Below are 25,388 nucleotides of genomic sequence, written 5' to 3' on the forward strand. Positions count from 1 at the left end.
TGCACCCGACATATATGTTTTTACTTATCATCATCATTGTTAGCATCAATAAGACAAGTACCATGCTACTTCTTCAATTCAGCAGTGTGAGCTCTTTTATCATAATGTGGAAGATGAATAAGAATATCACAATAGCTGAACATCACAGACATTATCAAATATAATTAGAAGTTACTGTTATCCTCTATTATCTTTAGGGTTAAATCATTTTTCAAAATATAAATTACAGAGTCATACATTTTGTCATATCATTGTTGGACATCTCCTCAAGGGATTAGCCGTTGACATGACATGAAATCAATCTTTGACTAGATTTAACAATGACCAACCTGTAGGGGGCAGCAACGTAAAGCACCAGCTGTAGGTTCAGTCTGCCGGAAAATATAATGTGGAAGAAGAAGGACATCCTGTGATACGTTTGTTTTCATCCCTGGGCATGGTTTTAAGGCAGCAAGTATAATCCACCAGCAACAAACTCTATTCACTGACAGATAGTTCACCTTATTTTATACTTTTACGATACTCAAGTTCCTTTTATAGCTCAAAAGCACAGACAGCAGATTGGCATTTAACAGTGACATATATCGCAAAGTGCTGCCTGAGAGGCCTGACTCAGGGCATTATTCACACATTTTCAGAGTGCGCGGGATAATTACAAATTGTCAACAGCGCCATTGTTTTGCTAACACTAACGTTGGTTATCAAATGGGCGACATAGCGGGCTCTCCAGCGTTTGCATGATGATATCTTTTCAGTCGTAGCTTGATTTTTAGAGAGTGGATTCAAACAAACACCCAGGGACCTAACCTTAACGCTAATCGAGTTGAAGCAGTTATTGAAAACATAATGATAGCTAGCTAAGCTAAGCTAAGCTAACCGTTAGCATAACTTAGGTTTTGCTGTCGCAAACAGTCATTAAAAGATAGACTTAGCTAGCGTTACTTAACCTAAATGGAGACAAAGTACCCTACCTTGGTAAGTCCAGGTCTTTTTGTGTTTCTATATTCTGTTGAGGAAGGAAGGCTGAACAAACATGTAACTTTAATGACAACTAAGGGAGGAACTGTAACGTTACACTCGGTACAAACAACGTTATGGTAACCGTTAGCTAATGTTGGTTAAAGTCAATGCAACAGCCATGACTTATAAGTTAAGTTACGTTAGTTAACGTAATTCTGAACTTCATGAATCTTATAGTTAATGGTTAATGAGTGTGTTTTCTAATATTGTGTCCGCTCTATGTAGCGTAGTTATAAGCACAATGGCTGTTGATATTAGGTGATATTAAGGTATGTTGTTAGCTGGTAACATAATCTTTTTCCTTATAATTTACAAAGTAAATTTATTACAATAGTTGCTGGTAACCTTCTCTATATCTTTTCTGTTCACAGAGGAGACCAAAGAGGAAACTCTGCTATCTCACAAACAAGGAAAGGTACGTTTGAAAAGTATTTATGAGCTCTGTGTTTATATTATTCTGTGAGTGAGCTTTTTTATTTTTTTATAAGCCTGAAACAAGAGAGCTGAGACTTTATGCATTGGTTGTATTTTATGCTATGCATCTTTAATGGAATAATTATAAATAGGAGATTATAGTTTCATATATATATATATTTATATATCAAGTGTATTTAAACATTCATTACTTTTCCTGGGTGTAATCTCACAAATCACCATTTATCGCAAATAATGTATATGTTCGTATATGTCGTGTGTCTTTCTCTTACATCTGCCTTTTTTGGTGCATTGTCGATTGAATAGTATTGAGTGATTTAGCAGTTGTATGAAAATGTTGCTCTTTCAGCTATCATATTAATTTAACCTTTTTGTTTTCAGTCCATTGAAACAATGGACAGGAACATTGACATTGGGAGACATTGATAAGATGTTTGATGACTTGGGTGAGTTGAATGTGTATTTGTTTAATTTTGAATATTTTGCAGTTTTTTTTGCATTTTCATTTATGTCAACCTATACCTATCTGTTATTTTCAGATCCACCCTCACATGTTACTGATGACACGTTAACCCCATCTGCTCTGCTCCAGACCTTTGACATTGAGTCAAACCAGTGTGAGAGAGAGGCTTCACCAGTCACACAGGAAGGACTTCTAACAGAACAACTTCCAAGAGGCCAAATGGTAATGAACAGTCAGCAAGCAGCTGCTGTTATGTCGTCACACAGGAAAAGGCTGATGAGCCAGTAATTAAACCACTTTTTTCCCCCCGCAATGCTGCAGCTTCGTTAGTAAAACAGAGCTCTTCCACTTTCTGATTATGTGCCTGTTTATAGACTCAGCCGCTCTTGTATATCTGTTCATGGGCTTTGTATACCTTTCTTGAATTAGACAAGATTTGATGCCCTTAGGTGTGCGGAGTGTTTAAATGTTTGTTTTGTAATTCTTTAGAATTCTAAAGTAGACGCACTGCATCCTGCATTGTCACCCAGTCCTAAACTAGACATTGGTAAGAGATTTAAACCCAGATTTGGTTTTCCAAAATCACACGTATTAAATGTTTAGACTTTTGTAGAAATGTTCTTCTTGTTAAAGGATGATACTTTTTCTGTTGCAGATTTGGACATCCCATTCAAAGCACATATGCCAGTGAAGATGTCCAGCCCTATTGAAGTGAATGTGGTTGTTGAAGAGCTGGACAATAAGAAAGACCAAGTTGTTTCCCCAATTCTCTTCGCCTGTGAAGATGAAGGAAAAGAAGAGGCAAAGACGGAGCCTCTGCTCATCCAGGATCCACAGCACAATGGGCACGGCACAGAGGAGTAAGCGATTATCCATGCATTTCATGTAGAAAATAAGTTGTTTGTACGGAGTGTAGGATTCTAGTGTCAACATTAATATTTACGAACACCCAGATCCAGTGTGTTTTCACTCGTTAATTTACAGAACATTTCTTTCATCAATTGTCTTTTCCTCTAGAAATGACTCTGAGTGGGAGTCTCCTCCAAGCAAGGTCGTTTTCAGCAAACCCAAGATGTCCAGTCACCAAAAGAAGGTGGAGGCATCCTGGTAAGGGCCTTTTTTAAGTCTCATGATGATCAGTTTGCTGCAAGCACTCAAACGCTCCATCAGTACTTGATGGATTGCAGTATACAATTCACACGTGACCATTGCATTATAAAGGGTCCATTTTGTGTTGTGATGATGATGGGTCTTTAATTGTCTGGTATCTGCGTGCATTATTTGGATGTTTGGCTTTCGGGATTTTGCACTTATGTGCATGTGATGTGAATATAATTTTTTTTCCTACAGCAAAGAAAAAACACCCAAGAAACCCCAAACACCTGAGTTGGAGGTCAAAATACAAACACCATGGTAAGAAGAGATATGGTTATGTGTGTAGTTATAGTCATGTTTGGGCTTTCACTCGGATCTAATGACCGAACAATAGTGGATGTTTGAAGCCAATATGGATATCAGCATTTATTAATTGGTATCATTTGTGTACAATGTGCTGATTGTTATTCAAGTTTCAAAGAGTTGCTACAAAGATATTAACTGTGGCACAATATTTACAATTTGTACAATACACTACATATGATGTATAGTATAACATAACTAAACTAGAAATAACATTAATATTAATAGCTATAAATTGAAATGACAACAAAAAGTGATTAATCAAGTCATAAAAAAGTGTCAGATATACATATATGCAGGTGCAGCCCAAGTAGATAATAAAAATGTATAACAGCAAAAACTGTGACAATTTTTTACTGCAGCAGCACAGCAAATTTTATTTAACAGAAAAACTCAATTCAGTCATTTTTCTTTTTTTTTTTTCCAGGCAAGAAAACGCAGAGTCAGCAGTGAGACAGGAGCCTGAACTCACAGCTCCTAAGAAGAAATCAGAAAATGTCCACAGCCAGCCATCGGGGGAGTCGACCGGTGTGGCAAAGGACATCACTTCCTTTCTCCAGAAGCTTAGAGGTGCCGGACAGCCCAAACCCGCATGGTGAGTAGAGATAGGAGTCGCTACGGTGCTTTCCTATTGAAAAAATGAAAACCACCAAAATATATTTACAAAGTAATGTCTCTTGTGCGTCAACGTAAAAACTGATTCTTAATTATACTTCCATTAGTTCCAGGAAGTCTCTGACACCGGAGAAAGTAGCCGCTCCTCCTGAACCTCCTGAGCCAGAGGAGGATTTCCTCATTCTGGAGGATGACAGACCTCTTTGGTTTTCTATCCCAAGTAAAACTGCCACCAGTAAAAAACCAAGACAGGGCAGAACCTCCAGCACTGACAAAGACAGCTCAACAGACAAGGAGACTGCACAAAAACAGCAGGAATCTGAACAGGCAAAGGACAAACTGGGAAGTCAGACTGTCAATCAGAAAACAAGGAAGACGAAAGGGGGAGAGAAGAAGAATAAGGTGGCTGAGCCTGGAAGTGATGAGGAGGAATTGTCCAGTCCTGAGGATCTTCCTGCAGGCGACTTAATGGTAGAAGAGAAACCAAACAAAAAAAACCAACGACGACGAAGGAAGGTAACATCTTTAGACAGTGACAAGGAAGAAGAGCCACCGAAAGACGGAGCCAGCGGGGAAACGCATGAAGAAAAACCCGCTCACGCCACAGAAAAGAAAGCTCCGAAGTCTTCTGACACGAAGAGGCCGAAGTCTTTAAAAGATGGGAATGAAAAGGCAAAGACGAGCAGGGCGAAGTCGTTGAAGGGGGGCAGAAAAGGGATGCAAGGATCTGATGCCGCAAAGCAGGCGATGAGCGACGAGGCGGAGAGGGAACGAAGCCGGAGCAGCGAGGAGCATGCAGACGCTGAAGACCTCGGTTCTCTTCCAGGTAAGAAGCCCCGACTGTTGAAATCTTTCTTTATGTTGACATTTAATCTTTCTGCTCGGTATCATCGGTTAATGTAAATGTTCCTAGAGGTTTATGTTGCTCTTATAGCCCCCAAATGTTGACAGAGATCAATATTTACTTATATTTTGGTGAGTAACTGAATTTGTATATTCTGAATATTTGGTTTTTAAATTTTAACTCTTAACAGCTGTGACACAAATCCAAAATCTAAATTATCACCAAAATTCTCTTTGATTAATTACCAGCAGTTTTTCATGGGTTGGCTTTACTTTTTTGGGGGATTTTTCTTTTTATCTAAAAGGTGCTAGTTTGAGTTACACAACAACAATAAAAAACATTTTACATATAGAATATAATATAATACAATAATAAACAGTAGAGAAATATTTACAAATTAATTCAAATTGAAATTATTGGAGATGCAATGAGAAATGTAAAAATCATTTCAAGTATGTCATTGAACATCTGCACAGTATTTTATATATATATGTTTCCCCCCACAGACAAAGAAATCCTGAATTCTGAAGCAGAAACGGACAAACGCAACAAAACACCAGCTGTGTCTGACGGGAGTTCATCTGAAGACCATCAGATTCTTGGGAAAAGGAAAAAGAGGCCGCCTGGACAGTGGTGGTCTGGCCAACAGATTATAGAGGAAACCAAGGTCACGGACGACCAGCCCACTCTCAAGAAGTCCAAGCAGCACAACCAAGAGCCCAGCGCAGCAGCACCGTCACCTGTAGAGACCAAGAAGGACCGAGTGTTAAAGAAAAGAAAGCAGATGCAGCCGGCACCGCCGTCCACTCAGAACACAAATAAAGCTAAAGGAAAGAAAACTAAACGGAACAAAAATACAACAAAAGACAGTCGACCTGATGAAGTATTTCAAGCGATTGAGGCCGAGCAGTATGAAGAACAGCAGCAGCAACAGCAGGAGGACCAGGACCAGGACCTGGATGGACAGTCTAGCCGTCTGGTCCTCTCACGCAAAGACCACAGCCTTAACTCAGGTAAGGTCAACGGGGAAGGAAGTACTCAGATCCTCCAATAAAATACTCCACTACTAGTAAAACTGCTGTTTAATGCTACTTAAGTAAAAGTATTATCATCAATGTACTTTAAATCTGTTTTCAGTTTTGTTAATAAAAAGACGAACCAGTAAACGCTGTAACTTACTAAGATGTGATGTTTTTCAGGGGATCGAGTATTTGAAAGAGTATACCACCGTGTCTCCAATGAAACACTGTCCATCACACCAGTGCCCGGCTCTCCCAGAGGGTGGAGCGGGCAGCTCAGGGCGGCAGAATCAGAGAAACGGAGGAGGAGGAAAGCGCCCGGCAACTGGTGGAAGGTTGATGACTTGTGTGAGGACGTGGAGAGCATCTCCTCGCAGCAGCCGGGGCCCAGACCTCGTACGGAAAGAAAAGAAGTGTCTAAGCGGAGCAGAATTCCTCGACTTGGGACTCCCACAAACGGCAACATGGCGGTCTCATCAAAACCACGAAGGAGAGCTCCCGTGTCTCTTCTGGAAGTGAAGCCAACGTCGGCTCCAAAGACCGTGAAACACTCTCTGGCCACATTTAAGGACATATTCACTTCAGTCTCAGAGACCCCGGTCAACAGGAGAGAAAGAGGCCAGAAACACAGACGTAAAGTCGCTGCTCGTCCTGCTGAGGAAGTCACCGCTACCGTCTGTACGATATTCAGTGGAAACACTGATGGAGATATTCTCAGGGTGGAACCCGGGAGCCCACAGAACAGCCCACCCAACAATGAGATGCCGCAGGACAGCACCTGTCAGTCAGAGAACAGGTAAGAAAAAGTTTATTCAGATCCTCTAAACAACTCCTTGTTATTGTCTGTCACTGTTGTCTCATAATGTTTTATTTATGTATTTTCTTTGGCAGGTTAAAGATCCTCAGAAGTGGGCCGTCCTCTATAATTGAGCTGAAAGAGTACGAGGAGGATGAGAACTTGAGTATGTTTGTAACATTACCTAACGTCACCTAACCCAACTCAAAAACAGGGTTGTAACTCAGCAGTGGGAACAGCAGAACCCTGAATATAATGTTCATTGTCGACACAGAGAGAGATGCTCAGTCTTGAATAAATAAAATGAAAATGTCACATTTAAAAGTTGTTCTGAAAATGTGGGCAGCCAGACTGCACTATTTACACAGAGCCCTCTCACCCTCTGTGGTAGGAGATATGTAGCTCATGTCTGCAGTTAAACAGCTCCATCTGGTGGTTTCATTGTTTGCCATCCCTTTTTTTTATTGATTAACTTCTACTTTTCTCTTTACTTTGTTCCAGTTCTGGTACCACCCAGCTTCCCCGCTGCTCTCTCTGCATCAGATCTGTGTGCTCCTCCTCTCAAACCGCTGGTCTTACAGCCGAAGGATAAAGCCAACCTGACAGAGTGGTTTAAGAGTCTCTGGTCTGTTCCTGTCGACAGTAAGAAAATACAATGTCTTTATAAAAAGCTGCTGTTGTCGATAACTTAAAGATGTACAACATAAGTAATTATTGTCCAGACCTGTCATTGAATATGTTTCTTTACTGTTTACTATCATTGCAGAAGGGGCTGAGGTCACTCCAGACCAGTTTGATTGGTACTTCTATCAAGGCAGAGCGTTCGGCGTCCTGGTGGATCTGAACTGTGCCTCCTTCTGTAACGGAAAGATCCTGCTGGGCTCCTACATGAAGAAGCCTCTGTGGGTGGATCACAGCGCCACAACAGTCAGTACATTTCTCATAGGATTTATGTTCTGCTCCCATAAGTGTTTTATCACTGTAATAATCTTTCATTGTGTATTTAAAGGTTTTTAACTTATTAACGAGCTCTGTGAGCGTAAGCATCGATGGCAAGGAATCCTGCTTTAATCCCGGACAGTCCTTCATGGTGCCATGTGGTAAGAATATTGTATCAATATTAGGATGGGATTAATATGTTTAATTATATTATGGTGACTTGCTTCTTCTCTGTTTTACTGATGTAACTGTTCTGCCCACACAGGACACGCTTACAACATCCAAAACGTCATGGCACAGCCTGCTGTTCTGTACTTCACCAGGATATTAGCAGAAAGCTCAGATTGAAGCTGTTTCTGAGAAATGACCAAACACCCTGAATATGTAAAATAGAAAAAAGGACTGGGGACGTGTGCGCCATTATTTAAATTGACTTACTTTCTGTATTGAAATTTCACGTGTAAATAGAAGAACTTTGGTAGTTTTTAATGAACGTATTTGATCCTTAGCTTTGCTTGTAATGATGTAATTCTGTTAAAAATGATTTGTAAATAAGGTTTTGTGCTTGTTGCCATTTCCTATGATTTTTCATGTATTGTTTCCAGCCTCTGAGGGGCAGTGTACAGCTGTAGTCAAATACCACAACTGTAAAAAACGAAATAAAAAAACAATGAAATCTACAGTCAGATCTCTATATTCCAGGATACTGTGTTTGAAATGTCTTTTTACAGCCAGATATACAGTATAGTAGTACTACAGTGTAAAAAAACAACTAAAGTATGTATTATTATTATTATAATTATTACTTGGATATTGGATATTTTTATATCCATTTGGGTAGTTTAATTTATAACCATACAACCATTTACAACAGGATCGTGTTTATGGGACTTTTCTTCTGTAAAGTCACGAATAACTCCAGGTGTCAAATACATGTAGTGGAGTAAAAAAGTACAATAATTCTCTTTGAACTGTAGAGGAATAGAAGTACTACTGTAGTACAAGGTTGAACATAAACATCTGGATTACTCGAGGCTATCAACTCGTGGCTGTATTAGCTGCTACCAGGGTAACATGCTTGAGAAACTGGATCGTTTAGACACACTTTGCATTATTCAGAAGACATTTCTAGAAACTCTTTTAAGACTTCTGTTTCTGGATCAAAACAGACTGCAGCCCACCAACGAGTTTTATCACGCAGCGGCTGGAATATTTCTTTAAACCAGAAGAATCTTTGAGGATTGTGTTGTCAAAGAACTCCTGGGTTCGATTGTTACCTCTGCTCTGTGACCCGAATGTGTTCTTATACCTCTAATGCTTTATTCACATGGAATCACACTGTGCCGTCTACCCAATTAAAAAAAATAAATGTGACTTCATCATTTTACGTGAGAGGCACAAACTGGGGCTTGTAGACGCTTGTGGTCAAGGTACAGTACACGTGCTTGGCCGTAGCATTCAGTTAGCACATAATGGATGTGATGTTAATCTGTGGTTAACAGCGGTTTGTTTGTAATATTTTAGAACCAAGGCCACGGCTCAGAAACACTGATATTCCCAAACTGACACGGCACACGATTTCTGATAGTCATAAAGTCATACCATCTGTTATGTCATGAAACATTTACTGACCTCCTTTATAAAGGCTGAATTATGTTATTTTATCCACCCCTAATACCACTGAATACTTCATGACACACTGATACCAGCATGCTTCTTAAACCTTGGGATATTTGACTAAGTAGTTTAGCTGTTATAGGCTGTGTGATAATTGTGTAATGATGGTCCATCTATTAAAACTGTTTAATCTATTTCTGCAGACTATAAAATGGACAAAAATACAACTAATCAAAATTCCAGGCTTGTGTACAAAGCTGTGCCTGCAGAGAAGTGGAGGCTGCTTCCACCAACAGAGTCTAAACTGGGACAGCTTCCCCGGTCTTTATTTAGAAACCATTTTTTATGACTACATATGCTGCCTGTAACACATCGGTGCAGTGAAATGTCTGGGATGCATCTTTTACTCCTGTGAAAGACGAGCACGTGAATATTTTGTGGGAGATTTCGTGTTCAGACTGAACATTGTCAGATAAAAGTGTTGGATTATTTGGTTTGTTTTCGTGATATACTAGAGAAAGGCCACCTGCAGAGTAATGTGTCCTTTTACTGCAGCAGGACTGTAAAGGTTGCATCCTGATCGGGGACGCCCTCGGTTCAGGTGAGACAAAAGGAAACGGGAAGACAATGAATGAAGCAATAATTACACTTAATAAAGGACCAACCACAGTCACAGGGATTGGCTCTGCAAAGGTCTAATTAGGCACAATTAGTGTTTTTGAGTTAAATGCTAACGTCACCATGCTAAAATGCTCACTTTGACAAAAGACACGTTGCTGGTTTTCCCTATTTAATGGTACTTGTTGATAATTAGAAAAGCATAATTTTAGTTACTTTATTGATAGAGCAAATTCAAATGACTGCAATTCTAATTTTGTTGTCTATAATGCTAATTTCAGTCACCTAAATGTTAATTTCCATGCTAGTTTGAATGATTTACCAATGTTAATGAAGTTGTAGAGGGTTAGACAGTTTCTAAGAAATTAAGAGAGTAAGTAAGGGCAGAAGGACTATAAATAAATACATCAATTTAAAATAAGAAATAATGTTAACCATGTTCACCACCTTAGATTTGCATGCTAACATTTTCTAATAGGCCCTAAACCATAAACGCAAAGACTAGCTGATGTGAATGCCATTCGTTTTCATAGCATGGACATCATCACCACATTTCATAGCAAACCATCCAGTAGTTGTCTAGATATTTCAGTCAGGACTTGCGGACCGAGCGACGGACCGACCATTGCTCGCCATGGCGTGGATGAAACATAATCAGCAAAATAAAAAAGAAAGGAATGGGCTGTGTGTTTGTGTTTGCTACCTTAACTTGAGGTCAAATGAATCCCATCCTTGAAAAGTTTAAGTGGTGAGAGCCTCTGAATAATGTATTCCAGAGAATCTGCTTCACAGAGCTTGATCTCAGGCCTCACCAACAAAATGCACTTTCTTACTCTCATCGCGTTCCCTTAATGCATCCGATTTAAGTGGATTTGACACAGCAAAGACTCATTTAACCACCAGCGCTGCCACACTTAAAGGCTTTGCTATAGATGGCAATTTGTGACAGTAAAGTTTTCATTTGAATCTCCAGAAATCTTGAAATAAGAATGCAAAACAGTGCGTAAAGTGCTCTGTCATTATATGGAACTGGAGTGTGTATACTTTTGATATAATTCAATTAGACTATTCGAGGCAGTGAAAGCTCATATAAGCCTCTTTAACTCAGCAAATATTTACATTTCTGAAAAACAGATCTGACTCACTGCATTGTAAGCATGAAGAAGCAGGAAGAAACAATGTCACACGAAAACCTGGCAGCCGGTGAACACATTCATGGTCGGAGTTTATTTATTACTTACCTTTACTGAGCTTTGCATCAGTAATGCATGCCATTCATTTATTCCCACAAAAGCTTTACAAGTTTTCCGTGATTAGTCTTGAGTCTCAGTTCAAGGAACACACTTCAAGCATTGAATATGAGTTCCTTCCTTTGTTCATGTTGGCTCTGAACATTTGCTTTGGGTGTGATGGAGTAAATAATCTCTTTACGGTGAAAGTGTTGCTCCATGAATCATCCTCTAACAATCTAGGAATTCTTTCACGTTGAGACAAATAACAGGAAATTATTCTTTTTAATTTATTTCAACTTTTTTCCACAGAGACACAGTTGATATAACCGGAACATTTAAGGCATTTGTGCAACATTTACACAAATATGCATTCTGAACTAAACAAACAGCTGAAAGAGCTGCAGGCTAAACTCTACTGTTGCTTTACATCTTACACCCTTGTAGACAGCTAACAGCTGACACAAATGGCACAGAGACAACAGGACTTTCAATACGTCTATCCACTTTCATTGATTAATTATCCACATGAGTTATCCTGAAGAGTTCATTCTTGTTAACAGGCTCAAGGCTCAAGTCATTTAGACTATACAGGATATACACATCCATTGTGCAATATGGAAATACACAGAGTGCATGTAATATTGTTTATATAAGCTTGTTTAGCATTGGCCGGGGAAATCTGCACATGAGGTCCTTTTGGTTATGTGTTGCATCTGTTGAGACTGAGAACATATGGTTGTGTTTGGAGAAAGCTGTTGAGTCTTTCTCCAGAAGAAAGGACAAAGCATGGTGCCCACTTGATAACCTCAATGCTCAATCACCCTGAAAGGTTCCACAGCACAGGTTGGGTAACTGTTTTAACTTTAGCATTTCAAATTATATGATTTGTTCTTATTTATTTCTTCATTATTCTTAAACAAATATTTGTGTCATCCATCATAAACTAACTCACAGTGGTAGCATATTATTCTGTAAAACATCAGCATGGTCCTTTATGAGAGTTGGTAAAGGAGGGATATGTGGTTTGATGAGGAATTTTGGCAAAGGTTGTTAGACTATAGGACGACTATATTTGTAGGTACATTTCACCTGTTCTGGAGGACAGAGAGACTACATTTGCAATAAAGACAAATGAATTTTGAGCACATTTATAATGATTATGGACCATGAACCTAAATTCTGGTATACAAAAAGAAAATTGTTCAGACTAAAACTGTGCATATTTTCCCTGGCAAATAAAAAGTCATGATTACCTCCAGTTGAGTCCAGGCACTGTGCTTTTATTTGACTTCTCCAAACACAATATAGACAATGAACTGGGTGTTTGCGATAGAGATACGTGTGCAGAAATGGATGCTTTGACTTCTTTTAATTTACAGTTTCTTTTCATCCATCTTGACTTATGTTAGCATGCAGCAACACTTAAAAATGTTCACTTTTCTAAAACAATAACCATTGAATTGAATTGAAAAGGAAAAGAACAAATTACTTGATACACTATACCTGCAATTTTGACTGTAACATTATAAAAGCTGATGTTGATGCCCAATGAAAAATGAGCTCCACTTAATGAGAATTCAACTTGAGTATACGTTGACCATTTAATTGTCACGTCTTTCAGCATCGACCCATTCCTCTCTATATGGAAAGATCATTGGGATACAATAATCTCTCCCTAACTTGAATCCATGTTGATATTTCACCTCGATGGCTTTACCTGACTTACATCTCAGCATCCAATCTCCTCACATTCACCCACAATCTCCAACACGAATGGAGTCCTGTTGGTCCTCTGATCCTCGGTTGCACTCATGATTACACAGAGGAACTTTCAAAGGAAAAACACAAAGGGTTGATTTATGTTGGACCTGGGTCTCTCTTGAGAATGAAGGCAAATGAATTACACAAGGTACTGCAGAGCAAATGCTCAGGGTTACGGTCCTAATGAGGCTTCTGGGAGTTAAAACAGCCTTTGAATCCGAAATTCCAATTATCTTTTGACAGCTGCTTCAACCCAGCATGAACATTTGCCAACTTAATACGTTTGTTAAGAATCATCGCTTGAAATGAAAATCAATGAACTGCCCGTGGGCTTCCTGGGCTCTGAGATACAAAACTACAAGAGGCTAGAGGAGGAGGACACATAAATACTAATATGAGACCTGTGCATTATATTGGAATTTAAAAAAAGAAGTGAATTTGTCTATTACTCTTTAGTAGCAGGTTGCAGTTTTCTTGCATATCATAGAGACTAAATATTAAAAAAACAGGGTCATGTGCAAGATTTTAGAAATTATGCCGAGGTCAAATTACATTAATGATAAATGACCCAAGAGATAAAATACATTTTTGAGTCAAGAAACACTGAAACAGTTTGCTCAAAGTGATAAATGTTTAAAAGAGATAGCTATTGGTAAAATAGCTAAACAAACTTTATTTCTCTCTGTCTGTACTTTTTGTGGGTGCCATGAGGAGGAAGTCTCTCATAAAAGTACCTAAAGCTGTATTTGAGAGAGAGATTTAGAGCTTTTGAGATGGAAGAAAAGAGAACGAGAAACAGATTAATTAGTGTTTTTTTTGCTACAGCAGTTCTCAGCCATGTGCGCTTTTAAAGAAGTCTTAGTCTGGAGTGTCTATTTCTTACATTTAAACTAATCAAAGTGGCATGTAGCCGAGGCATCCAAGGTTCACTTTAGCCTCAGAGCATTACTGCGTGTCATCTTACTCACTTTCAATGTTCCTGTTCCTCTTTGCTATCACGATCCAGCAGAGCAGAAATAACCCAAAGTCACCTTTTTAAAAAGTTACAAGTTTCTCCTTGTTCTTTTTTGTTTCCATTATGCATTCATTAACACAATTCACTCCATTCAGTCAGACCTGCGAAGAGGAATTGTTTCAACATTGATATTTAACAGTCAGTGTTTCCAAAAACTGTCACCAATATATCACTGAAAATGCTTTGATGTCTTTTCTTTATTGTAATTTAATCGGGTTTGAGACCACAAACTATAGCTTCAAGTATGATTACCGCAGAGTTGAATCACCACTGGTCCTACAGCCTGAATAAAAAAATCAAATCACAGGGAGGTGTGTATCAGTAGCTGATGCTGTTGTTTTTATCCACTGCAGCTCATGTTGTTTCCGTCTTTGTCTTTCATCATAGATCTAAAAAAGGGCTTTACACTTAAACATGTACCTCCTATCTATAATTTAAGATGTGTATCGTCAAATAACAGTAATTTACTGGCAACAATTATCCAGTTGCTGTTTTTCATACAATGGTAAAATTACCATAAAAATAGTTTTCTATTGTAAAATGAAGTACAGTTTTATACTGTTGTCTGTAAGTTGATCTATATGTTCTTTTGTTTTCTCAGACTCAGAAACCTTCCTTCAGTTTATTTTCTAACTCCACCAGTCCATATCATCCAGTTGCTAAGATCCTTCTTTTCATAGAATAGAAACCCTTTTTACATATACACGAAATTTGACCTCTGCATTTGACCCGTCCCTATATAGGGAGCAGTGGGCTGCCCGGGGAGCCGGGGGTTCAGTGTGTTGCTCAAGGACACTATGACACGTGGCACGTCCCAGTCGAGGATCGAAACTTTGACCCTGCGGTTACCAGACAACCCTCTTAAGCCAGTGAGCCACGGTCACCCTCATGCATGTTGATTTGAGAACTGACGAAGTCATTCCACCGTGATTTAGTGAATAATCAAGTTAGCAGTGTGCATGATCTACTATGTGAAGCAGGGCCCCTCCTCCTGCATCCTACTATTCATCTTTAACTGAGACAGGCCTGAAAAACATCATCAGTAAGTCCACAGAGGGGGTGTGGAGCATCACAAAGTAGATCCGGGCAGGATGAGGTCCTGGCTCGGACACGTTCAGCTGTAAATCCAGATATACAATCTGTCATGCTATAGAGCTCTACACTTTCAAACTCTGAGTCCAGTATAAGCTGCCAATGGCTTTTTTCTTCGAGAAGTACTTCTGCGGAAGATGACACTTGTACTAATAATCTTGAAGATAAATCAAATGAAGGTCAGATGTACTGTTTCTGAGCTCATCCACAGAATGAAAAGCCTTTGAATTTCACTTCCTATTTATGCAAGATGAAAATTTCCATTACTTTCAATTATCAGTGCTCTTGACTCTCATGTCACAGCAAGGTTAGACATTATTCAGTTGTATTAAGTCTCAATAAAAGTTCACAGACTCTGAAGGCCCCTTACCCCTCACCACTTAGTTGGAGTCAACTTCCTCTCAAATTAACTGATGGTACTAACAAGTACTGTGTGTAGTCAAAGCCTGATGCAGTTATTGTGCCATTGTTGCCTGAGAGCTCTTAAAAACTCATCAATGAGCTGCACCGATACACCTGATAACACATTATTTCATTACCATACAGGCACTAATCATTACCTTTCTCTATCCTTCAGATTTTAGTTGCCCAACCTTAATACCTTATATATTTGCCATAACCACAATATTTCTCTATTTTAACCATATAGTTAACATGCACTGATATTGTAGAAAGCAAGAATAAAATAAATATATTCATTGGACATAAAACAAACAAACAATAACAAAATTCTGTCACTGAAAGTCATCTGGGTCCAATATTGGCGTTTTGTCTGGTGATAGGGTGCCGGGTCACACCAAATGTGTGTAAATCCGCAGTTGAAAATAGTCCCTTACAAATGCACTGTTTACTCCTGTTTGAGTAACTTTGCTAAAAACCACAGTGCCCCGCTATTTTAGAAAATTAACGAGTTTAACAAAATAATCAAAGTATTTGTGTTACATTTGTTTTGTGACTTTTTGAATGCTTATTTTTCTAGCCTCTTACCTCCCACCTGTGTTTCTAGACAAGATGTTCGCGGAGGACATGACAGTCACGGTCTGGTTTATTTCTGGCTGCAATCAAAGTCGGGCAGCTGGCGCCCTGTGGAGGGAAGTTGTGTCAGGAGGCTCGTCCGAGGCTGTTAAAAGAGGACTGCCCACTCACTTCACTTACAGCGCCACCAATTAGTGTAAAAGACTTTTGGATCTTCCCCCTTTCACCTTGAGAATGTAACTTTTGAAGCTGGATAATGGTGTTGAAAAGCAGCCAGCAGCGTCTGAAAGAGTAAATTAATCTTCTGCAGATGCTGAGTCAGCCCTCTCAGGTATTTCAAGAGCCTGGGATAATACATTTGACAAAGATTTGTGTTGTTAAAGAGCAAGAGGACTATCCCCTTACTGATTATAATGTTTTATGAAGGAGACACAATAAATATACATTCAAACACACTTTTGTATTTGCACATACTGTTCTCTACCATCAATCTATGTGAGTGCATTCAGTTATTTTGTGATTTAGTGTTTCGTTTTCTCTCAGCCAGGCCTCCCTGTAGGGAGCTCCTTTAGTGACAACCTCCAATGAAGGACGTGCACGGACTCGTCGCCTTCAGTGTGTTACAGGTTTTGTTTTTACACTTCAGAGTTTCAGCTCTTATCTTGTGAGGGCACCACTTCTCCTGGCTGTGTTGCATCATGGTCTGCTGCTGATGCTACCGCCACAGAAGATATTAATGTTACTGTGCCTTTTGATTCTGAAGGACTGACAGCAGTGCCTGGCGTTAACTGTTGATATTTTAGATAGCCGGAAATATTTTGTTGCAATGGAAAAAATATTCATATGATATTGTCCATGCTTGGTTGGTAATGGGATTAAGAAATATAAGCACCAAACCACAAGAAAAATAATGCATATTGCCATGCTTTTTAAAAGTGTGTAGAACCATGTGGCTTTGTCCTTTAATGGATGTTTACTTCGAATACTTGTGTCATTGGTTCTGCTGTCTCTATAGTGGACAGCTTTTTCCAATAAGAATGTCAGGAAATTGTATTGTTTGTGTGACATGTGTGACATGCCCAAAATGAGACTTCACCGATCAACAGCTGCTGGATATAAAATTTCCTGGTAAACATCATCAGCATTCATGTCACATTATATTTTGCAGCATGCAAAATCTACCGCAAACACAGGTGTGTTTCCTGCTTTCTTGTAATTTGTAGTTCCTTAACTGACCTACTGGGATGTTGTGTGGGTGTGTGTGTGTGTGTGCAGTTCAAAAGGGTAATGACACTCAGTGATTGTATGGGAGGTTTCTGCCGTGGGGGTTACTTCTAGGAACATAGTGACGAGTCTGTAGTCCTCATGGTGAGTGTGAACTGTGAAGCACAGCCCAAAGTAAATGTACAAAACTGTGTAGCTTGTTTTACAGGAAATCATTGCTGTAACCGAAGCTGATGTGACTTCAACAAAACAATGTGGAATATGATTTTTGTTTTACAAACAATTCTGTTTTTTGGTTTCAAGGCCATCACCAGAAGGATATGAACCAAAGATTTTGTGCAGCTAATTGTTGTTGAATGAAAACGCACGGAAAATGAACTTTTCGTAAGATATAATACGAATCGTTGTAAGAGGGACCGTTGGATTAAACAACTCTCCATCTGGAGCTGAGGTTAAGCAAGTTGAATATTGACTGAAATGGTTATTTCCAGCCCAGTGGCAAGGCTTTTTTTTTAAATACTGTGAATTTTCATCGTACGCGATCAACATTTACTCCTTGTAAAGACAAGGATCAATGATGAGTGCCAACATATACCGCGGTCTAGAGACGGGGAGCTGTAAATTCAGTAAGTGCACATCTTCTTGTCTGACCACAATTGAAGTGACAGGTAGCTCAAGCGATCTTCCAGCCCCTCGGGTTAAGCTTGGGGGCCGGTAACTGATGGTGATGATGGGTGAAGAGTGGTTGCCGTGTGCTAATTCAGCATCCTGTTCCACGACTGTCTGCTCAGTGATAAATGTCATGAATGCAAGTATCTCCATGTCGTCTGGTAAACTGGATCCTGCTGGAAACCCGTTGAGTAAGCAGGAGGTTGTGAAAATATTTCACAGTCTTCACAGTTTTATAGTGTTGATAAATGGCAGTTTTATTCAGAGCTGGCATCAAAGGCTGTGCAAGTTAATACTCTGTCCCACTTTGTATGTTCGGCCATGTACTGTGAGGTGACAGCATAAACTAAATGAAGGATGCAGGAGAAAATATAGTATATATCGTAAAATAAAAAAATATATATGTATGTTCACAAAACACATTACATGGTGAATTTATTCACATGGCATCATTTGTGTCGATAATCTGTGTGTTTGGCTGTAGGTCGGTCATGGTAAAGCAATGTCTCCAGATGCTGCTGCTGCGGCGATGCCTTTTGAAAAGAATGCAGAGACTGACAGACAGACTTTTAATTACATTAATCTAGCTTGCAGATGTTTTTTGAAAAGAGAAAGGTCTGTTGGATTGAAAGCAAGTAGAAGACATTTTAATCGAGTTTCACAGTCAGTAAAATAATTTAAAAAAAGGTAAATTGAAGATAGCGAATAAAGGGTGAAGCGGATGTGGAGAGGAAAAGACCAGAACATAGCAGAGTGATTATCTGGACGTGGCCCAGAAGGATGTTTTAAAAAAAGGAATCTGCTATGGTCAGTCCATTCTCTGGGACCAAAACAATATTGATCTATGATGTAATCACAATCAGTCTAATTCAAGTGTGTGAAGATGAAGGACCAGCACATGTGATCGCTGGGGATGCACCGTACCAAACAATGCTTCTGCATGAGTGAACATACTGGTGTCAGAAAGACACTGACAGCTTGTCATTTACCAATAAAACTTATATATATTTGACTTTACTTGTCTTTATCTTAGTTTGCGTTACAAACCTATACTCTGAACTGCGGATTAAAGCATAAACATGTCAACAACATGATTGGCAAGTGCCCTAATCGAGAAACACATTTTCTCTGCTGGAGTTAGTCACATGAGGTCAGGTGTGCTGCTCTCAGACGGTGTTGGAATAATTCAGAGGAGAGTTTATTCACCGGATCAGATGAATCCTTTAATCCAGTCTCCAGTCGAGGTCTCAGGCAGCGCACTTGCAGACACTAATTCAATACACTTGACTGACATTAATACGGGGAAACCTTGGCATTATGAAAATGTATTCACTCATGTAATTAGTTAACTTTTGCTCTTAGATGCAGCAAATATATTTAAATTAGCGCTCTAATATCATCTTCTAAATACGACCCAAATTTATGTGGAAAATTGTGGTGTTTTTGGACATTTTTGTTTCAAACAACAAATGAATGCTTTATGTGTAATTGTTGATTTACAGAAAATGTAAATGTCCATTTTCCGTAAGGACAAATTACGTAATGTTCATTTGTCTTTTGCAAGAAGAATACATTTATACTTGTATATGCCTTATAGTTAAACTCTGTAGACTTTCAGCAACTTATTATATTTTCATGATCGGAATCTGCATAACACGTTGAAAATAAAGTGTGACTAAACACTTTAAACACAATGCGTTGTTATTGTGAAGCCTCTCCCAGCATGCACCAGGCAGGGGAAACACCCTGGACATGTAGCTGGACTAGTTTTATTCTGCATAGTGATTGATTGTAAATAGATCCTTTTTAAATCAATGAACTACTGCCTGTGAGGATAGCATCAATTCTCAGGATCAAAACTATGAATGACAGCTCTGAAGCTACAGGCAAAGACAGGAAAGGTTCATTTTCAGTTCAGCGAGTATAAATGCTTCTCTTAGGATTCGCTGAGCCTCAAGCTCGCACCAGCTGTCCACTATTTGTTTTATTTTTCTATTTTTTGTTTGTTTCCCTGTTATGACCCGCTACTCCCAGCACTGATGTAATTATACCAGACAATCCCATGTAAGCATATGTGTCATCCCTGCTCAGAACGGGGAAAAAAAACTTGACTTTGAAATTATGGAAGATCATCTTGTACGACAAAACATATCAGGCCAGTCATGCTCATCAACTGTGACAAGTCCTCTGCTCAGATTTGAAGCTGCAGAACAATGCTTCCACTACTTCTCCTTCTGAACCGTCATGCTTTCTGTTAGAGACTGGACGCCATCGCTCCATGAGCCCTCAGTTCATGTGGATGATTTGCTTCTGGAGGCTGTGCATGACTGAGGATTGGGGTTCTGAGAGACAGAGGAAAAGAGTACATCAGACCATTTTATCTCTTTCCAACATGTCCTGAGAGGAAATGATATGACCTCAACTAAATGTTATGATGAGCAGGATTATGTTAATAGCTGCATGTTGACTCAGATGGGCGCCTCATTTGTTTTAGGATTTCCACAGAAGAAGAAATAACTGTCTACAGCCATGTTTAGCAGCTCTGTGACGCTGCACTTGGTGCAGCATGTGCTTTCAGCTAAATGCTAACTATAGCATGCTAACATTCCCACGATGACATAACATGCTGATGTTTAGCAGGTGTAATGTTTACCATGTTCACCATCTTTGTTCAGCTTGTTCATACACTATAATATAAATGTAGCTTCACCTTGGTTAGCTGCCATCAACAGGCATAAATACATTATTTGTATAAGTTTTACTGCATTGATTTCTTCAGTTCAGCTGGTTTTCCTTCAAAAACAATCAAAGTGAAACAAAAAAACGATGATTTTAGGTGAACTAAAACATGGTCTCTAAATGTCAATACTTATGTCTCGGTGGCTCAACTTCAGGTGTCAAACGTTCAGGCCAGATCCAGATTTATTGTTTGAGTCGAAAAAAAACGTTTTATTTTATGAAGGCTTTCTGAAGTCATTTTTCCTCTTGTCTCAGATAAAATGTTACCCACCAGTGGAGCTGACACAGCAAACAAGTGTCACATTTCATATAAACTTTGACAGAATGTACTGCCCAGTGTTCACTTGATCAAATTCAGCAACAGGTTGGAGAGTTACTGACCTTGAAACCTGGACACAGACATGTACTTGCACTGTTGTCCTGCCAGTATTTCATGATGTACTAAAGGATTATGAGTTTTGTTAAGTTTTTGTATTTGGCAGGTGATTGGGGGAGTGAAAAGCTGCTCACACAGATGTGATATTACTCGTCCCTGGACTACCATGTTATCACTTTAACTGGCATAACTCTGAAAAATGGAAGCCATGTTGAACAAAAGCTTTCAGCACAACAGCGCTTATTCAGCTGCGCCGAGGTTTAGAAATGGACCAATTTCATTTTGATTGCCAAGGCAGCTCTTCAGGTGTACTTGTAGAGCACAAACACATAGTGAACTGTACCTGAATAATAGATGATTAAGTTAATCAAAGAAAAGGGTAACATGAGGTTCTTTGCCTGAACCTCAATTGTTTGACAAGTAATTTTAATACATTTAGTGCCACCTTCACCACGTAAAACGCTGTTAAGAGGTTGTGGTCCTTTCACGTATTTCTGTGAGATCACATTGAGACATTGCTTTGCCTGCAGCTAACATCACCTGGACCCGGATAAACATGGGAGTACGAATGGATAGATGTACTTACATGTACCTTGTGTGTAGCGCAACTGATCTGAAAACATAACCTGCATTTTTATGTTCACTTCTTTAATTCCTGTTTGATGAACATAATATATTCTTTCTGCCCCACATTTCCCTCCAGACATTGTGAAACTGCAGGTCCTCCAATTACGCTTGAAGGCCACAACCATTTTACACTCCAGAAACATTGATTACATGAGGCTGAACTGCACAATTGTCTCTGTTTTTCTATTGATATTGCAACAACATTATCATGAATATCTTTTGTCCACAATAGTCACGTAGATCAAACTGTCCACCGCTGGCTTTGGCTTTGTGTTTGGTGTATGCAGAGACAAACATAAATGAGAATGTATTGCTGGAATATAAGAAAATGACAGCAGAGTGGCCGTACCACAGCTGGCAGGCTGCTCCTCTGTACCTCACCACAGAGGAAATCAAGTGGTTGCTGCCACTGTACCTTTATTACATTAGGATTTGGTACATCTCCACTGCAAACAGCACAGAAGCCAAAGTGCAAACGACACGAGGAGCCTTCAAGCAAAGAGAGCTTATCCTGAGCCTCCAGACCATTCTGAACGCTGGATATTGAGGTTTGGCACTCAGACATAAACGCGTGCCTCCATTACCGACATGCAAAAACTTCCCACAGAGCCAACTGCCTTGAGCCATGTGTATGGAAGTGTATCTCTTTTGTAAACCACAGCAGGGAGAAAAGGCTTTTATGCAATGTATTTCTCTTCCTCAAATGGTAGCGTATATATTTGTTAGTTTGTGCATCGCCAGGCTGATCTTTTGGCTGTGAACATCACCGAGGGGGTCAGCCTGGAGCAATTGTTTTATTTGCATAAGGGGGCAGGAAGTGCTCTTCTGTTTGCCCACTGATTCTAGCTCAGATAAAACCGTATTGATTCCACAATTTAATAAAAACTTCGAGTATCTCTTTGATCTTCAGATTGCTAAACAAAAAAGAGCTCCCACATGATCCTTCTTCTTCCTCCTGAGATGTGATTGACAGCAATTGTTTTAAACAATATTTACAATTTGTCGCAACACGAAGAAGCATCAAGCATCCGAAACAGCAGGACTTTCAATCCTAGCTTGCAACTTTATTCCAATCTAACCTCAAGCTGTGTTTCTATTGCTGTCCTCTTTTGTGTCTCTGCTGTGAAGCTGAACAACTAATGAACAACTCTGGTTGGAGAGTTTTTCATTCAAACCTAATATTAATTATTTCCCATTGCCCACAGATAACGAAGGTTCAAGGTTCAAGGTTTATCTTTGTGGTCGTTCTACAATACAGGATTGCAAAATGATATATGATGATGTATAAACACAAAAAGATGTAAAATGTGTGCATGTGTTTCTCATGAAAAATGTATGTGAGTTGGCCAAAAGACACAGGTGTGGAAACTCGCCTCCAATTTCCCCTTCCTCCATTCACTCCGACCCGGCTCTGTTTGTGTATGTGTTTGAATGACAAGGTAACAATGGCATTCACAAAACACACATAATAATACACACTAATGCTTCACCTTCACATTTGGTTCAAGCTTTTTTTTTAAATAAATATAGGCAGTAAAGAGATGTTGCCTAGTGCCTCAAATAATAAACAATAGCCACAGTGATGGGAGTACTGGACAAGTATTGTGAGGATATAATAACAGGGGTCACAATGATGACCGACATATTGCAACCCCAGTTTCACGCTGTTGAATTGTCCTGCTTTATTGTTTGAAACATACAAATAAATTTGGATCTGCTTTGAGCGCAAAACCCTTAACACAATTTTTATGTTTTATATCATGTGCAGTTACATACCCAACCTGATCTCCTACAAATTATGTTTCCACACAACACTTTTTGACCCAAAACTTTTACTAAAACTAATCAAAGTAGTTTTTGTAGCCTAAACCTTAACGTACACAAACAAAAAAAAGTACCACAAGTGGTTAAAACACTATAACGTTGATGTAAAAATGTTGACATGAAACATATTTTTGGTTCATTAACACCAAGATTCAACGAATCTGTGGTTTGCAGAAACATAATGGCAACATTTAATTCTGCAGACTGGGTTGTAAGTGCCGCCTAACTGTGGCTGCTTGTTTAATTATATCTTGCTCTAGTGTTTGTTATGTTAAAAAGAGAGGATGTGACATGGGTGTGAGGAAACAAACATTTTATCCTACTTGTAAATAATATAATATAATACTAATTAGGTAATTTGTTATCATTCATTGCCTCTTCAGTGTGGATCAGTCCTGTCAAAGCAGCTCCAGTTGAATAAAAAGGAACAAAAGAGAAAGAAAGGCAGCCTGGTAGACTTGGACCATGAAGTTAGGCCACACATCAAAAGTAGTTTGTGATCTCACAAAACAAAAAAGATGAAATGAAACATTTTTTGTTGTTGTTTTGGCTCGTGCAAAGCAGATTTCCCATCAATATTAACGGGCGGGCTCATGCCGAGAAATGCCTCGCAGGGTGAACTCGGCCTGTCACAGAGACTGAGGATGAAGCTGTGCCTGTGAGGTCCGGTCAGCTGTGAGTGGAGGTCGGTCAGCGGTGACGCTGACAGCATTGAGCGTGGGACTGTGGCTGCAGAAGATGGAGGAGATGGATGACCGATGCTGCAGCCAGTAATCCAGGATGGATGCAGCGGTGTAGTGCAGCGCACAAATTGTTTGTGACAGATTGTTGAGGTGCTGCAAGGGTCTGTAGATCATTTCACCACCCGTCCTTTGACCCACTAAAGCTTACTTTGTCACCGCCTTCCTCAACTTTTCTTTGCGCCTGAGTCACACAAATTACAATTCACATTTGAACAAAGTGGTGGAAACACAATCTATCTTCCCCTCCCTCTGTTTTGATGTTTTGTTGATGGCTTAGATAAGGATTTGCACGACATCTTATTCCTGATTACACCTTTCTCATCATTATGCATAGGCGGGTTTAAAGAGGATGCGCCAGTGCAATTTGGGTAATGGACTTTTTATCATGCAAAGCAAGCATCTGTTTCGTAGATTCCTCCCTGTAAATTTGTGAGCCCTTGTCTCACAAATCATGCAGCTTTATTACCACATTATGTTAAAGAGCTGCTGGACACCCAAGAGTCCTTCTAGCTCTCTGCCTCTGACTGTCATTGTTGTCCATATTTATCACATCATATCTCCAAACTGGTCAGCAATACAGACTGCTTCAACCTGTATCTGTTGGAAAGTAAAGGTGCGTTTCCATCCACCTGTTTTTACAAAGAACAAAAAAAAAGGGTGGAAATGCTAAAATACGAAAAAAACAACAACGAAACAGACTCAAAATATTGCAAAAATATTTTTGTATGCTTGTGTTGGTGCATCGATTACAGCAAAATGCAACAAAGTTCAAAAGAAACATACTTATTTCTTAATTCATTAATTCATTAATTAAGCATGTGACTTAACTCACAAAACATTCCTCAAATCAAACATGGATTCCATCATGTTTTCTACATTTTGTAAAAGCGATTTGACGTCACACTGCAACTATTTTAATTAAGTCTTCTTCGTTAGTTTTCTTCTTCTGAAGTGGTAAAATAGCAACTGACAGGAGCATTAGCGCCACCTACCGCTTATCTCCATGAACTCCTAATATAGAAAAATACATTTTTCTTTGCAAGAAGTTCCTAAAATTCGTTTAAAATAAAAAAACTGCACTACATTTGGTTCACGCGTCAAACAAAAATTAATAAGCGTATTCTTTCTTCTTTAACCACATTAGTCCATTGGCGTTAACACCAAGCCGCCTCTTGTGAAGGTGGAGTGTGATGGTTGTGGAGTCGCTCCAGAAGGAGAGGTGGAGGATTGGTTCAGTGAAACAGATGCAGCTTCTCCTGCTGGAGGAGCGCACAGAGAAAAGCGCAG

The 25,388-nt window shown here is 39.3% G+C and overlaps 1 protein-coding gene across 1 annotated transcript; it reads left to right on the forward strand.

The window, feature by feature from the left end:
- The first annotated feature begins 434 nt into the window (after positions 1-434).
- On the forward strand, positions 435-8,354 carry LOC116385269 (uncharacterized). The gene is made up of 17 exons (XM_031850582.1): positions 435-975; positions 1,392-1,435; positions 1,837-1,901; positions 1,995-2,140; positions 2,408-2,465; positions 2,574-2,778; positions 2,936-3,025; positions 3,269-3,331; positions 3,804-3,971; positions 4,099-4,817; positions 5,342-5,848; positions 6,035-6,650; positions 6,746-6,816; positions 7,152-7,292; positions 7,417-7,577; positions 7,660-7,750; positions 7,855-8,354. The coding sequence occupies exons 1-17, from the start codon at positions 952-954 to the stop codon at positions 7,935-7,937; spliced, it is 3,252 nt and encodes a 1,083-aa protein (XP_031706442.1). The 5' UTR covers positions 435-951; the 3' UTR covers positions 7,938-8,354.
- Positions 8,355-25,388: the final 17,034 nt, after the last annotated feature.

The sequence above is a fragment of the Anarrhichthys ocellatus genome, unplaced genomic scaffold (genome assembly GCF_004355925.1).
Source record: "Anarrhichthys ocellatus isolate YVR2014 unplaced genomic scaffold, GSC_Weel_1.0 scaffold10, whole genome shotgun sequence".
NCBI classification, from domain to species: domain Eukaryota; kingdom Metazoa; phylum Chordata; class Actinopteri; order Perciformes; family Anarhichadidae; genus Anarrhichthys; species Anarrhichthys ocellatus.

Bases quoted from the DNA above. Each gene is read 5' to 3' on its own strand.
- LOC116385269 (XM_031850582.1), top strand. From the start codon at position 952: ATGGAGACAAAGTACCCTACCTTG. The intron at 2,141-2,407 runs GTAATGAACAGT...GTAATTCTTTAG, and splicing joins AACTTCCAAGAGGCCAAATG to AATTCTAAAGTAGACGCACT. The intron at 6,817-7,151 runs GTATGTTTGTAA...ACTTTGTTCCAG, and splicing joins CGAGGAGGATGAGAACTTGA to TTCTGGTACCACCCAGCTTC.